This window comes from Salvia hispanica, chromosome 3 (assembly GCF_029641045.1).
Source record: "Salvia hispanica isolate PSC_SH4W2 chromosome 3, Shi_PSC_v1, whole genome shotgun sequence".
Lineage (NCBI taxonomy): Eukaryota > Viridiplantae > Streptophyta > Magnoliopsida > Lamiales > Lamiaceae > Salvia > Salvia hispanica.
Genome location: NC_142694.1, coordinates 6,850,693 through 6,866,548, shown reverse-complemented (window position 1 = coordinate 6,866,548; position 15,856 = coordinate 6,850,693). Strand labels below are relative to the sequence as shown.

The 15,856-nt window shown below is 35.4% G+C and overlaps 5 protein-coding genes and 2 non-coding genes across 7 annotated transcripts; 6 read left to right on the top strand and 1 right to left on the bottom strand.

The window, feature by feature from the left end:
* Positions 1 to 295: 295 nt before the first annotated feature.
* TRNAF-GAA (transfer RNA phenylalanine (anticodon GAA)) lies at positions 296 to 368 on the bottom strand. The gene has a single exon. It is a non-coding gene; the product is annotated as a tRNA-Phe (tRNA).
* A 105-nt stretch (positions 369 to 473) lies between these two features.
* On the top strand, positions 474 to 2,509 carry APG8H (Ubiquitin-like superfamily protein). The gene is made up of 5 exons (XM_048116127.2): positions 474 to 633; positions 716 to 771; positions 1,592 to 1,644; positions 1,955 to 2,073; positions 2,161 to 2,509. Exons 1-5 carry the CDS (start codon positions 594 to 596, stop codon positions 2,286 to 2,288), a joined length of 396 nt encoding a protein of 131 aa, XP_047972084.1. The 5' UTR covers positions 474 to 593; the 3' UTR covers positions 2,289 to 2,509.
* Positions 2,510 to 2,771: 262 nt separating this feature from the next.
* Positions 2,772 to 4,105, top strand: LOC125214907 (dihydroorotate dehydrogenase). Its single transcript, XM_048116126.2, has 3 exons — positions 2,772 to 2,962; positions 3,545 to 3,619; positions 3,723 to 4,105. The coding sequence occupies exons 1-3, from the start codon at positions 2,810 to 2,812 to the stop codon at positions 3,882 to 3,884; spliced, it is 390 nt and encodes a 129-aa protein (XP_047972083.2). The 5' UTR covers positions 2,772 to 2,809; the 3' UTR covers positions 3,885 to 4,105.
* An 810-nt stretch (positions 4,106 to 4,915) lies between these two features.
* On the top strand, positions 4,916 to 8,277 carry LOC148930033 (GDSL esterase/lipase LIP-4-like). Its single transcript, XM_089067620.1, has 5 exons — positions 4,916 to 5,210; positions 5,777 to 5,962; positions 6,115 to 6,272; positions 7,457 to 7,727; positions 7,818 to 8,277. Exons 1-5 carry the CDS (start codon positions 4,976 to 4,978, stop codon positions 8,051 to 8,053), a joined length of 1,086 nt encoding a protein of 361 aa, XP_088923746.1. The 5' UTR covers positions 4,916 to 4,975; the 3' UTR covers positions 8,054 to 8,277.
* Positions 8,278 to 8,918: 641 nt separating this feature from the next.
* Positions 8,919 to 11,302, top strand: LOC125208919 (GDSL esterase/lipase LIP-4-like). The gene is made up of 5 exons (XM_048108447.2): positions 8,919 to 9,153; positions 9,676 to 9,861; positions 10,056 to 10,213; positions 10,708 to 10,978; positions 11,055 to 11,302. Exons 1-5 carry the CDS (start codon positions 8,919 to 8,921, stop codon positions 11,294 to 11,296), a joined length of 1,092 nt encoding a protein of 363 aa, XP_047964404.2. The 3' UTR covers positions 11,297 to 11,302.
* Positions 11,303 to 12,680: 1,378 nt separating this feature from the next.
* Positions 12,681 to 14,974, top strand: LOC125210427 (GDSL esterase/lipase LIP-4-like). The gene is made up of 4 exons (XM_048109986.2): positions 12,681 to 12,913; positions 13,027 to 13,367; positions 14,299 to 14,569; positions 14,666 to 14,974. Exons 1-4 carry the CDS (start codon positions 12,682 to 12,684, stop codon positions 14,899 to 14,901), a joined length of 1,080 nt encoding a protein of 359 aa, XP_047965943.2. The 5' UTR covers position 12,681; the 3' UTR covers positions 14,902 to 14,974.
* Positions 14,975 to 15,138: 164 nt separating this feature from the next.
* Positions 15,139 to 15,211, top strand: TRNAF-GAA (transfer RNA phenylalanine (anticodon GAA)). The gene has a single exon. It is a non-coding gene; the product is annotated as a tRNA-Phe (tRNA).
* The last annotated feature ends 645 nt before the right edge of the window (positions 15,212 to 15,856 follow it).

The window sequence follows — 15,856 nt, the reverse complement described above, 5'->3', positions numbered from 1 at the left end:
TAAATTTGTTTGATACGGAGAAAAAAAATCAAATTTCACAATTTTCCAAATCAAAATGACATAAGGAGCTAGCACCTCCCATTTATGTAACCAAAATGAGCTAATACAAAAAACCCAAAAATTAAAATGTGGTAGATAAAATAAATATAAAGACGAAGTAAAGAATAATATGAATAGATAACAAAATAAACTATAGAACGGAGAAATAAAAGGAAAACTAAGTGAACGTGCCTTCTTTTGACGAGGCCCAATACAAATGGGCTTGATTTTGAAAAGATTGAAAACATGAAAATAATGCGGTGAACGTGGATCGAACACGTGACCTTCAGATCTTCAGTCTGACGCTCTCCCAACTGAGCTATCCCCGCTTCTGTTTTGTTTGGAAACGCAGAATTATATTTCACCAAATTAAGAGGCCGTGGGCCAATGAATCGCGTATAAATAATCAAAGAATACACAAACACGACATCGTTTATTTTATATGTTATCTATTCTGACTTCAATCAATTAGTACTCAACATTTGATCTCTTTCCCCTTTTCCTCTCTCCCCACCAAATTCTGATCGGAAGCAAAGCCACATCTACAGACCGGGATGGGCAAGATGCAGTCTTTCAAGGAACAGTTTTCTTTCGGTTCGTTGCTTTAATTTCTCTCTGCACCTCAATTTTCGCCTCTTTTGTTTCCTGGAAATTTGACGGCTATCTTTACCTGCAGACGAAAGGGCTGAAGAATCACAGGATATCATCGCCAAATATCCCGATCGAGTTCCTGTATGTATTTTTCTGACACTTTCAGTTTGTTACGAAATTTTTGAATTGATTAATTATGCAAAGCTTCATTATCTAGTTTACAGTTGAAATCGATGCCGTTTGATTAAGTTATTGAGTTTATTTTGTTGATTCTTCCTCTGCTTTAGTCCTGAAGCTCTAGACGCATATTTGAAAATGTGTACTCAGATCCTCGGACTTGATAGATGAAGAAATTGTGTAAATTCCTACAATATGTGTGTGTTTGTCATGTCATGATCACGGAGTTTGCTTTTATGTTTGGACATCTTCTGATAAAACTGGTGTGATTTGAGTTTTCATGTTATGCTTTGTTTTGAGACTGAAGCTCTAGATGATTGAAGAAGAGCTAAGTAAACATCACCGTTGCCACTTTTTGAGTTGATAGGCTCTTGAAAGAAAGACTGTGGTCTCATCCTTGGTAAAATTCTTAGGACTCTCTGATACTAGGAGTATAAATTTATGGTTAGAAAGGATTTCATTATTTGATAGGTTTTGCTTTTGATGTATTATCTTGTACTAACTCATTGTACGTTTGAAGTTTAGTTCAGGTTGAGTTGAAAGATTGTATTTAGGATGAATTAAAATTTCGTTTCATAGACAAAATTTATTGGTTTAAAGCAATTTAGAAAAGGCAAATATCATCAAAAGAAACTTGCTTGTAAACTGAGTTGCTCTTGTGTATTAGCTATGAATTTTTAAGATTCTTTAGATGATTTGGGTAAATGGATGACTTTCTTACACCTTGTATTGGTCATGTACTTGCTTTGCCATATTGTTGTTTGATTGGTGGACTATATTGTAGGTTGTTGCGGAAAGATATTCTAAGTCTGACCTTCCTGAAATGGAGAAGAGGAAGTAAGTCTTTCATTCCTTGTTAGCCACTGTTTTCCATATTTTCACTGGCTTTGAGGTTTAATTATAATTCTGCAACACAAACACATACAAACTTGTAAATTATTTATCGATGCTTAGATTTCATAGATTCAGTGCCTTGAGAGTGTTTCTCATTTCAAGAATTGATTTTAAATAGCTAGCAGAGTCGATTTCTATACACTATTTGCTTGAGGAGATTTGGAGAGTATTCTTTTCAGCCATTCTTTAGCAGTTGACGAGTTTATGTGTTTCTAAAATTCTACTCCTACATTTTTATGTGTGCTTCCAACAGATTCCTGGTACCTCGTGACATGTCAGTCGGCCAATTTATCCACATTTTGGGTGCAAGGCTCCGCCTGGATCCCGGGAAAGCTCTCTTTGTATTTGTGAAGGATACATTACCACAAACAAGTACTCCTCTCCTCCCTAATTCTTTGAACATTAGCTGTATGAAAGTCGATGGTTTCTTATCCTATTTCGTTGTCTTCGTTTTCACAGCAAGCTTGATCGAGTCCTTGTACAATTCATCCAAGGACGACGACGGGTTCCTTTACATGTGCTACAGCAGCGAGAAAACATTTGGCAGCACTCATACTGTTATGCGGAATGAGTTTTCTCTTAGCTAATGCCTAATAGTATGCCTGTGACTGTAAATATATTTGAATCGTATGCATACATTTGTTAATTGTTTTTGTGTGGCTGGAATGTCAAATGTGTGTCATTGTGTCTCAAATACATTAGATGCCGCAGAATCAAACGCAGCATTTAATCCAAAAGCATCTCACACTATGTACTACTACTACTACTACAATATTCCACTTTTATATGTACTTTTTTTTATAATGAATTATTTGTTTTATCTAATTCATTTTTTGATGGATATATGTTACTGTAACAAGTTGAAATAGCAAATTAATGTTATTGCTCTTGTTAAAGTAATTGACAACTATTAGCTGCATTAATACCTATAAAAATAATATTTTCGGAAGTGAACAATTTCGTTACCCTCTGTAAAATAACACATTTTCTTCAAAAAATAATGACACCTCTAATTTATCTATTGTAAGGAAATTTTATTTAAGTGAAAATGTCAGCGTCAATCGATATAAATAAAAAAGAAGGCATTTTCAACAAATCGGTGGTCGAGATGGCTGCGAATGAGGGGTTGGAAGAAGGCGAAGAATTTGTGTACAGGATCAGCACCGCCGAGGAATGGGAGGAGCTGCAGCGGAGCGGCGCTACTTTCGGTGGAAATCTCGATCAATCAACTGGCTGTTTTCATCTCAGCAAGCTCGATCAGGTGCACAGATACCTAACCTCGCCTTTCTTATTGACTTGTTTTTTCAGAGTTTTATAAAGTGATTAATGCAATTTTTAAAGTAGTTGGCAGACGATTTTCGTTATTTTGAATGATTTGCTGAGATTGTTTGATTAAGCCTAAACCATTGCTTATAAAAATTGTGTAATTGTACTTCAAAGTGCCTACTCCGTTGGAAGTTGTGGGGATTTCTGTTTAGATCTACTGTGTGTAAAATCACCTTCATTCACAATATTAATGATCTATTATTGTTAACCTTGTCTGGATTGTTGATGCATTAAGTTATAGAGCTGATTTTAGTTTATCCACATAGAATGAAGAGTGAAATTATCAAAATTAGGTCTTTCTGCCAAATTAGTTTGCCAAGATTATGGATTTTGGCAAAATAAACTAGAAAAGGATTCATCTTCCTATCAATAATGTGCTTGCTACCTGTTAAGTTACTGTTGTACCAGTTTTCGTAATGCATAATCTCTCTCTCTTTTTCTTAGACTACTACAGTTTCAGAATTATATACTCAATAATTGAAATTAACTTTGCACCTTGTAATATTTTCAATTGCAGGTCCAATCGACTCTGCAAAACTTTTTTTTGAATGTTAAGGAGGATCTATACCTACTCAAAATAAATGCTAAAAAGGTACTATATATTGCATAGTACAATGATACAAACTATGCATTTGCAGAGTTCCGGCTGTGTCCTATGTTTGTGAGTATGGGCTGACAAGTATTAACTGTGGCAGCTTGGAAATGGTTTGATCTACGAAGCTGTGGATGAGTCCAATACGTTTCCTCATTTCTATGGTCCATCCCGGAGTTTCAGTCCTCTTCCACTAGACGTCGTTACACAAGCAGAGAAGCTGACCCTGTCTGATGGCAAATTCAAATGCAGCCTTCTGACTTAGAAAATCAAGTTTTAGTCAGCACACTGTAATGCTTATCTACGCCGTTGCTCTGTTCAATACCCATTAGAAAACACATTCTCTGAAGAAATATTATCTTTTGCATTTTTATGCATAATTTGTGCTAGAGAAGGATGATATTCCCTAATGTAAGTTTCAAAGTACGTGTATCTCTGCCTATTGTTATGAAAATATTGCCCTTGCCTTTTTGTGCCTGTAGAAAAGAGACCTGTTTGTAGCTTGATTTCTCCATTTATAAATTTGGATCAAATTCATTTTCATGATAAGATGATGGATAATCGTGTGTTCCATATATGTCACTACTGATATTATAGTGGAGTGCCAAATAAATGTTCAGCCCATTCATCATCGAATTAGTGCTTTATCTTAAATAAAACATTACCAATCTGTAATGTGAAAACACATAGGTTGAGAATGTGTCATAGTATATTTTGTTTAAAAAGAGAAGAGAGTGCATCTAAAAAGACTCTACTCGATCATACAAAGTATAGAAAAGAGAAGACTGTCCTAGAAAGTGAGACGCTGCAATCCTTCGTGCCTTCCCGATAAATACGTGATATCCGAACTTACATGTGATCAAGACAACTCAAGCCCTTCTTCCAACGGCCCGAAAAATACCAAGATACTACTATAAGACAGAGAAGAAAGAACTTGAATACTAATATAAGTCGAGTCCGACTCAATCCACTACCCATGACCATAAAATAAAAACACAAAGGAATTTGTAAATTACCTTGTTTTTTCTAGAAAATGAAACAGAGTTTGGATTGCTAGATTCTTCCATATATAGGCCTATCACCATCCACTAATAAATGTGCAAAAATGGTGGTGTATATCTGTCAACTGATCATGAAAATAGCAAATAGATTGAGATTTTATATGCATTAGTCCAAGACGCATTTCTCCCACCATTTAAGAGAAAATGCAATATTCGCCCCCTACATAATGACAACCATATTGGGAGATAGTTGTCACGTTCCCATTTAACCATTTAGTACAAATGCAATTTGCTCTTCTCTATATATACTAAGGTCCCAATTTTTCATTTCTCATAACAACAAACTAGCTTAAAGATGAAATCTAAAAATGGCATGTTCATAGCTTGTGTCACATTTTCAATGCTGGTGTTTGATGCTGCTTCACAGTGCAGCAGGAAACCAGTGATATTCAACTTCGGCGATTCGAATTCAGACACCGGCGGCCTTGCTGCAGCCATGGGATACGAGTTTGGATATCCCGACGGCCGCGCCTTCTTTCATCGCCCCACTGGTCGCCTGTGTGACGGTCGCCTCATCATCGACTTCCTTTGTAAGCTACTACTAATATTCGCTTAAGCTCCCACCAAGCTTAAGTTTGTCTTTTCTATTAAAATTATCATACTCTCTCCGTCCATGAAAATAGTTTCATTTTGTCATTTAGGGTGTCCACGAAAAATAGTCTCATATAAAAATAGAAAATTTTCCATATACTTTACCCACTTTTTTTTCTCTCTTTTACTTTACTAATGTATCATTAAAATTTGTGTCATCCACAAATGAGACTTTTTGTGTGGATGTAGGGACATTTATTTTACTGCAGAGTAACCATCATCGTCAGGTGCAAATAGCATAAAACTGTCCTTTTTAAAATTTGAATTCTCAAACAAAAAAATTAGGCCCACACTTTGAATTTTAATTACTCAAGATTCCTGGGGTCTTTGTTATGGATGGGCGAGTTTTGTGTGCCCGTGAAAGACAGCTTCTTGCTTTACGTGATCAGATTCTTTTTCTCTATTCATGACAACTTGCATATACTATTATGCTCGTGATATATTATATAGCTCCAATGTTTTAATGTTGTTTGTATACTCCATGTTTCTGAAATTTAAAACACAGGCGAAAATGTGAAGTCAAATTATTTGAGTCCTTATCTGGAATCATTGGAAGCAGATTTCTCAAATGGAGCAAATTTCGCAATCGCTGGCTCAGCCACTCTCCCTAAATACGTTGCATTCAGTTTGAACATACAAATTCTTCAATTCAGACGCTTCCATAATCACTCTCTCCGCCTCCAATCCCAAGGTCTAAACTTGCAACGTTATTTACAACTGATTTCAGATTATATTTATACATAACACCATGCAAATTCTTAAATTCTTATTATGTGCACTATCTTATAATTATGCTAATGACCTTTGATATATTGATTTTTCTATTAATGGGTTTTGGAGAAGGTTACAAGAATCTTGTGGGAGAAGATGGATTCAAGAACGCCCTGTACATGATCGATATAGGCCAAAATGATCTCACCGCTGCATTCAACAACGTTCCGTACGACCAAGTTATTCAAAAGATCCCTACATTCATCTCAGAGATTAAGGAGGCAATGTGGGTAAGCAAACACCACTCTCACCATGACTTAATTTGCATGACAATCACTAGACAATTGTTTTTATTGGGGTGGCTAGTTTTATAATGTATACGTATTTATAATACCAAAATTCATACAGTACTTTTTTAAAATATGAAATAGTGAAAAGGGTATAAAAAGAGTTATACCAAGTATACTTATTTTTGGGTTAAAGTACTATTTCAACCTTAATTCATGTATGTATTGGCGTTGTTCATGATTAAAAGCTTCGTGGTTGTGATTTGTAGGCAAAACAATGATGATTCACAGGCAAATTGGGTAGTTGGTGACAAAGAAATTTCGTGTTGTGAATTGTCGACAAAATTATACTCCAATGTTCAGAAGTACAAAGCCTCTTAATCATGAATTACAGCTAAAATAGGATAATTCACTACTATTAAGTAGGGCTGACAATTTTTGGCACGACACGATAACACGACACGAACCCGCACGAAATTAATGGGTATATGCCAAAGCTTATTGGGTTCGTGTCCTTATCGTGTCGACACGATAACGACACGAAAACTTCGTGTCGTGTTCGTGTTACACGTTAAGAAATAATATTAATATATTATAATAATATTATTATTTTATTTATTTTAAAATTTAAAATTTAATATTAGAAATAATATTAAATTTAAAATTTTAATATTATAAATACTATTAATATATTATAATTTTATTATTATAGTGTCATTATTGTATCGTGTCATATATGTGTTGTTATCGTGTCGTGTTGACCCAAAGTGGTTCGTGTCGTTAATGAGTTCGTGTCGTTAATGGGTTCATGTCGTGTTCATGTCTGAGGGTAGCGGGTCGTGTTCGCGTTCGTGTTTGGAGTTTTCTTAACAGGTTCATGTCGTGTTCATGTCTGAGGGTAGCGGGTCGTGTTCGCGTTCGTGTTTGGAGTTTTCTTAACAGGTCGTGTTCGTGTTTATTATTATCGTGTCGACATGATAACGACACAACACGCACGATTTGCTACCCCTACTATTAAGCTTTTTGATTCTGAATTGAAGGACAAAATATGTTCAATTCACAATTAGGGAGAGAGTGATTGAAAATTGTAAGAGTCAACTACTCTAATTTTTACATGTTATTGGGTGCTTATTTAAAAAGAATTACAAAATGAATATTATGTGAGTTCACTGTACGTTACAATATAGGGCATATACCTACTCGGTGGAAAGAACTTGTGGATGCATAACACGGGGCCGTTAGGCTGCCTGCCTGAAAAACTCGGGTCACTAAAACCAAACGCCTCCCAAGTAGACCAATACGGCTGCATCGCCTCCATGAATGAAGCGTCCAAAGCATTCAACTCCCAACTGCGCGATCTTTGCCAACAACTACGCGATCAGATGAAAAACATGACCATCGTCTATGTGGATGTATACTCTATAAAATACAGTCTCATTGCAAATTCTTCCACCTACGGTGAGTGACTCATAATCATACATATAACTAGCATTGAGCAAAATATCTGAAAATCGAAATGTATAAAATACAACTGTTGCCAATATTTAGGTATGAAGAATCCATTGATGGCATGTTGCGGACATGGTGGAGCGCCTTACAACTTCGATCCAAATAAAAAGTGTCGGGATGCAGGGTTCGACCTGTGCAAGGAAGGGGAAGGGCCGTACGTGAGTTGGGATGGAGTGCACTACACAGAGGCTGCAAATAACATTGTTGCCTCTGCAATCTTATCTACTAAATATTCCACTCCAAACCTTCCATTTAACTTCTTCTGCAATAACTAATGTCTAATTTATACTACTACAATTACGTAGATAAATTGATGATGATTAGTTGAACATAGTTGGATCATGTTCTTGCTTGTGTGATTTGGTAATTGATAGTACTCTTATATATAAATATTCTATAGAAAAGAAATATTCTATAAACAGTAATCCAATTCGTCCAATTAATCTAATAGTATGCCTGTGACTGTAAATATATTTGAATGGTATGTTTACATTTGTTATTGTGTTTGTGTTGCTGGAATGTCAAATGTGTGTCATTATGTACATCAAATACATTAGATGCTGCAGAATCGAAGGCAACATTTAATTCAAAAGCATCTCACACTATTACGGATTACCCGATAAATACATGATATCCGAACTCACACGTGATCAAGGCAACTCAAGACCTCCTTCCAACGACCCAGAAAATTAACAAGATACTATAAGACACAGAAGAAAGAACTTGAACAATATAAGTCGAGTCCGACTCAATCAACTACGCATGACTATAAAATAAGAACACAAAAGTAATTTCGAAATAACCTTGTTTTTTCAAGAAAAAGGAAACAGAGTTTGGTTTGCTAGATTCTTCCAGATTTAGGTCTATCAACACCCACTAATAAATGAGCAAAAATGGTGGTGTATATCTGACAACTGAAATAAAAATAGCAAATAGATTAAGATTTTATATGCATTAGTTCGCCCCCTACATAATGACAACCACGTTGGGAGATAGTTGTCACATTCCCATTTAAAAATTGTCACGTTCCCATTAAACAATTTTCACGTTCCCATTTAACAATTTAGTAAAATGCAATTTGCTCCCCTCTCTAAATGCTAAGGTCACAAATTTTCATTTCTCATAACAACAAACTTAAACATGAAATCCAAAAATGGCATGTTCATAGCTTGTATCACATTTTCAATGCTGGTGTTTGATGCTGCTTCACAGTGCACCAGGAATCCAGTTATATTCAACGTTGGCGATTCGAATTCAGACACCGGCGGCTTTGCTGCAGCCATGGGACACGAGTTCGGATATCCCGATGGCCGCGCCTTCTTTCATCGCCCCACCGGTCGCCTGTGTGACGGCCGCCTCATCATCGACTTCCTTTGTAAGCTACTAATAATAGTGGCTTAACCTCCCACCAAGCTAAAGTTTGTCTTTTCTATTAAAATCATCGAATCATTATGTTCCCTAAGTCCATGAAAAATAGTCTCATTTTGCCAATTCAGGTGTCCAAGAAAAATAGTGTCATTTATTGAAATTTTTTCTCATACTTTACCTATTTTTTTCTTCTCTCTCTTACTTTAGTAATTTATAATTAAAATCCGTGTCATCCATAAATGTGACTTTAGTATTTTACTGTACAGGAACCCTCAAATAGCATAAAACTGTCCTTTTAAAATCTTAACTCTCAAACTAAAAATTAGGCCCACTTTGAATTTTAATTACTCAAGATTCCTGGGGTGTTTGTATTACTACAAATGTATGGATCGGCCAGATTCTTGCTTTACGTGACCAGATTCTCTTTCTCTATTCATGACAACTTGCATATACTATTATGGTCGTGATAACCTACTTGCATAGTAATATTAGCTCCAATATTTTAATGTTGCTGAAAATTAAAACACAGGCGAAAATGTGAAGTCAAATTATCTGAGTCCTTATCTGGAATCATTGGAGGCAGATTTCTCAAATGGAGCAAATTTCGCAATTGTTGGCTCAGCCACTCTCCCTAAAAACGTTGCATTCAATTTGAACATTCAAATTCGTCAATTCAGACTCTTCCATAATCACTCTCTCCGCCTCCAATCCCAAGGTCTAAACTTGCAACATTAATTACAATCGATTTCAGATTACTACTACTATATATGTTGTACATAACACCATATGCAAATTCTTAATTTCTTATCTTGTTATGTATGACTTCAATAATTTACTATTACATGCGAATGCTACTGATCCAGCTTTGATGATATTGATTTTTCTATTAATGGGTTTTGGAGAAGCTAGGTTACAAGAATTTTGTGGGAGAAGACGGATTCAAGAACGCCCTCTACATGATCGATATAGGCCAAAATGATCTCACCGGTGTATTTTACAACGTTCCGTACGACCAAGTTCTTCAAAGGATCCCTTCTTTCATCTCAGAGATTCAGGAGGCTATGTGGGTAAGCAAACACCACTCTCACCATGACTTTGCATGACAATTACTACTAGACTTGTTTTTATATTAGGGAGGCTAGTTTTAGATGTATATATACATTTACTATTTAAAAAGCACTATTTCAACCTCAATTTATGTGTATTGGCGTTGTTCATGATTAAAAGCTTCGTGGTTGTGGGTAATTGGCGAAGAAGAAATTTCGTGTTGTTGTCGACAAAATTAGATGATTCAGAAGCACAAAGCTTCTTTGTCATAAATTATAGGCAAAGGAATAATTCACTACTAAATAAGCTTTGTAATTCTGAATTGATGAACAAAATATGTTCAATTCACAACTAGGGAGTGTGATTGTAAATTTGCAATACTCCATATTATTGTAATAATAACAAGAGTAAAATTGCAATAGTTTTTTTTCTTCATTTTATTGGGTGCTTATTCAAAAATAAGTTACAATAGAAAAATGAATATTTTGTGAGTTCACTCTGTGTTACAATATAGATCATACACCTACTCGGTGGGAAGAACTTGTGGGTGCACAACACGGGGCCGTTAGGCTGCCTGCCTGAAAATCTCGCGTCACTCAAACCAAATGCCTCCCAAGTAGACCAATATGGCTGCATCGCCTCCATGAATGAAGCCGCCAAAACATTCAACTCCCAACTGCGTGATCTTTGCCAACAACTACGCGATCAGATGGAAAACACGACCATCGTCTACGTGGATGTATACACTGCCAAATACAATCTCATTTCAAATTCTTCCACCTATGGTGAGTGACTCATAATCATACATATAACTATCATTGAGAGTAAAATATCTGAAATACAAATGTTGCCATTATTTAGGTATGAAGAATCCATTGATGGCATGTTGCGGAAATGGTGGAGCGCCTTACAACTTCGATCCAGAGAAAAGGTGTCGGGATATCGATGCAGGGTTCGACCTGTGCAAGGAAGGGGAAGGGCCGTACGTGAGTTGGGATGGAGTGCACTACACAGAGGCTGCAAATAACATTGTTGCCTCTGCAATCTTATCTACTAAATATTCCACTCCAAACCTTCCATTTAACTTCTTCTGCAATAACTAATGTCTAATTAATACTACTACAATTATGTAGCTAAATTGATTTGGATCATGTTCTTGCTTGTGTGATTTGGTAATTCATATACTTATATATAAATATTCTATAGTAATTTTTCAGTTTAGATCTGAATTGAGTAGTCAAGAATTATATTAAAAAATTAAGAAATCGTTTTTAGCACTTTGATCAAACTCATACATGTACACGTAATTTAAATTAAAACTCAAATTGCGGGGATAGCTCAGTTGGGATCTGAAGGTCACGTGTTCGATCCACGTTCACCGCATTTCTTTTTTCATGTTTTGAGCTGGAACCTCTCTTCAAAATCAGGCCCATTATTAGTGCCATTTCAAAAAAAATATTAAAAAAATTCAAAGATTATACACATTAGCCACTCAACTTTATAGTACTTGATACTCATATGGAATGCATCCATATGCTATAGTCAAAAGTCATGTTAGAATAAACTGGGTAGTCAAGAATTATATACTCCCTTCTTTCCTTGAAAATATGAACTAGTATTTCTTTTGAAAGCATATTCCTTAAAATTATGAACCACAACATCCATTAGCAGTGCTGATAGTAGTATATATAATTTTCTTCCTTTCTTATTTTATCAATAGTGTTATGTATTAAAACTTATTTTTTAAAAAATTTTTATTTAGGAGATAGGACGATAAAATAAAAAGGTTTTATAATTAAAACTAGTAATCACGATGGCGCCTCTTTTTTGGTTCTTTTTTTTCTTTTTTGGGCTGCATCCACCTTTCTAAAACCAGGCCCATTTTATTTGGGCTATATTCCATTTTTAAATTTTTAATCAAATTCATTTTCCTAATAAGATAATGGTTAATCGTGTGTTCCATATAAATCACACTGATAACCCACCCACTGCAATTCAAACCTATTTGAGAAAAAAGACTACTGCCCGGCCCCGGCCCTAGCCTGACATGCGATCCGTTGTTTAATAGTCTTCCCGATGGATATGTGAAATCCGAGACACACGTGATCACGACAACTCAAGACCTTCTTCCAACGACCCAAAAAGCACCAAGACCATAAAATAAAAACACAAAGGGATGAGGAAATAACCTTGTTTTTTTTTCAAGAAAATGAAACAGAGTTTGCGTTGGTGGATATTCTTCCATATTTAGGTTTGTGACCATCAACTTATAATAGCAAACAGATTGAGATTTATACTATGAATTAATTAGTCGTTTAAGAGAAAATGCAATATTCGTCCCCTGCATAGTGACAACCATATTGATTATTGGGAGAAGGTGTCACGTTCCCATCTAACCATATAGTAGTAGTAATTTGTAACAAATGCAATTTGCTCCTCTCTCTATATATTAAGGTCTTCCATTTCTCATAAGAACAAAGTAAAAGAGATGAAATCCAAAAATGGCATATTCATAGCATGTGTGATCACATTATCAATGCTGGCTGCTTCACAGTGCAGTAAGCGGAAACCAGTGATATTCAACTTCGGCGATTCGAATTCAGACACCGGCGGCCTTTCTGCGGCCGTGGGACACGATTTCGGATATCCCGACGGCCGCGCCTTCTTTCATCGCCCCATCGGTCGCCTGTGTGACGGCCGCCTCATCATTGACTTCCTTTGTAAGCTACTAATAGTGGCTTATATTTTTTTTTCCTTAAATTTCTACTAAAATCATCAAATTAGCATATTCTTTCGTTCTATGGAAAATAGTCTCACAAATCTAAAAACACAGGTGAAAATGTGAAATCAAAATACCTGAGTCCTTGTCTGGAATCATTGGAGGCAGATTTCTGGAACGGAGCAAATTTCGCGATTGGAGGCGCAGCCACTCTCCCTAAGCACGTTCCATTCAGTTTGAACATTCAAATTCATCAATTCACACGTTTCCGAAATCACACTCTCATTCTCCGCCGCCATTCCAAAGCACGTGTAGCTGAAGATGGATTCAAAAACGCCCTCTACATGATCGACATAGGCCAGAATGATCTCACGGCTGCATTCAACAACTTTCCGTACGACCAAGTTCTCCAAAAGATCCCTTCATTCATCTCAGAGATTAAGGAGGCTATGTTGGTAAGCTATCAAATACAGTATCTATTTTGCTATTATAATTAAAAGGGTTACTAATAACTATTTAAATAATGAATTCTGGTTAAACTCTAGTCTGTCCCATGAACTTTGAAGTTAGAAGATTACATCACTAAGTTTCAATTTTTTTTAATTGTCTCATTCATGCACAAAATGTTTGTCTTTTAATGATATTCAAATCATTATGTTTCATTATAAACATTCTTTGTTTTATTGTATTCCTTTATTGTCTAATTTCTCTTCTTATTTTATTGAAATATTGTCGCTTTTAACATCATCAACAAACGTTAATTTATGCATGGATGAAACAATTGAGAAAATTTAAAAGTTCACAATATAATACTCCTACTTCTAATTTCAAAATTGGACAGACTAGAATTTGACCAAACTTCATGATTTAAATGACTATTATTCTAATTAAAAATACTCCATGAAATAGTGAATAAGTTATGAAATTAGTTATTTTTGGGTTAAAGTACGAGTATTTCAACCTTAACTTGTGTATTAGCTAGCCTTGTTCGCAAGTATAAGCTTTGTGGTTGTAAATGGTATACAAAACAATGTTGATTTCGTGATTTATGAACTACCACCGGCAAATTGGGTAATTGACAATGAAGAAACTTCGGGGTTGTGAATTGTCAACAAAATTAGATAATTCATAATCATAAAGCTTCTTAGTCGTAAATTAATAGACTATAGACAAAATAGGATCATTCACGACTAATAAGCTTTCTGATTCTGAATTGAAGACAAAAACTGTGATCAGTTCACCACTAAGAGGAGAGTGTGATTGTTATATTTGTAATTATAAGAGTAAAATTGTAAGAGCCAACTACTCTATATTTTTTTTCTTTTTATTAGTAATTTTTTTCAACAAAACGGATAGTATGTGAGTTCATTGTACATTGCAATATAGGCCATATACAGACTCGGTGGGAAGAATTTGTGGGTGCACAACACCGGGCCGCTAGGCTGCCTGCCTGAAAAACTCGGATCACTTAAACCAAACGCCTCCCAAGTAGACCAATACGGTTGCATCGCCTCCATGAACGAAGCTTCCAAAGCGTTCAACTCCCAATTGCGCCATCTTTGCCAACAACTGCGCGATCATATGAAAAACGTGACTATTGTCTACGTGGATGTCTACTCTATGAAGTACAATCTCATTGCAAACTCATCTACCTACGGTGAGTGAGTCATCATCATACAAAATATAACTAGCAGTGAACAAAATATATATCCAAAATCGAATATATGAAAAAAAAGTTGTTGGCAATATTTAGGTATAACGAATCCATTGATGGCATGTTGTGGACATGGTGGAGTGCCTTACAACTTCGATCCAAAGAAAAAGTGTCGGGATGCAGGGTTCGACCTATGTGAGGAAGGTGCGGGGCCGTACGTGAGTTGGGATGGAGTGCATTACACAGAGGCTGCTAATACTATTGTTGCCTCTGCAATCTTGTCCACTAAATATTCCACTCCAAACCTTCCATTTAACTTCTTCTGCAATAACTAATTTCTACTGCTAAACTGAAGATGATTAATTGATCGAACAAGTCTTAATTAGTTGGATCAACAACTTGCTTGGATGATTTGTTGTTTATACTCGTATATATTTAAATATGCTAGTCATTTTTCATTTTAGAATAAATCGTGAAGATAAAATAAAATTTAAATTTAAATTAATTAGAAATTGTGTATTTAGCACTTAGAGCAAAAACAATTAAGTAGAATTAAAAGCAAAAAACAAGTTGCGGGGATAGCTCAGTTGGGAGAGCGTCAGACTGAAGATCTGAAGGTCACGTGTTCGATCCACGTTCACCGCATTTTTCTTTTCTTTAATCATTTTTTGGGCTGCAATCTCTCTTAAAAATCAAACCCATTTGTTTTGGGCCTAGTCAAAATTAGGCCTATTTCTCGTAGGACCATTAATAGCTGATTAGTATTACACTATTATTCTTGTTCTTCTAGTCCAGTGATGACTATTCTAGAGAATTGACCTTAATAATTCACTAACATGTTTATTAGCAATCATTCACATTTCTAAAAGAAAGAGAGTTTAAAACACTTGAGATTTGAAATATTGAAATAGCGATGGATCAAATTGAAGCATTAGCATGCCAACTCTCAAATATATTAAAGAACTCCAAAGATTAACATGGGGCCATACACATTGGCCAATGGTTGAGATGAAAATTGAACTACCTCACGATTATTATAAGTATTTCTTTTATTATCGTCATTTATTTCGTGGTTTTTTTCTCAGCCTCAAATCTCTCAATGATTTTGTTGCTATGAATTTTAAAAGAGTTTTTGGTGCCAGACAAAATCATTCGATTCTACCTTTCAAAAGTTAGTAAATCAAATTCAGAAGCGAGATACACAAAATAACATCATTAGCTGCATAGAATTTGGCAAAGGAAAAAATAAGCATTAATATTATCTGCAAAAAAAATATGTATGTTTTTTTA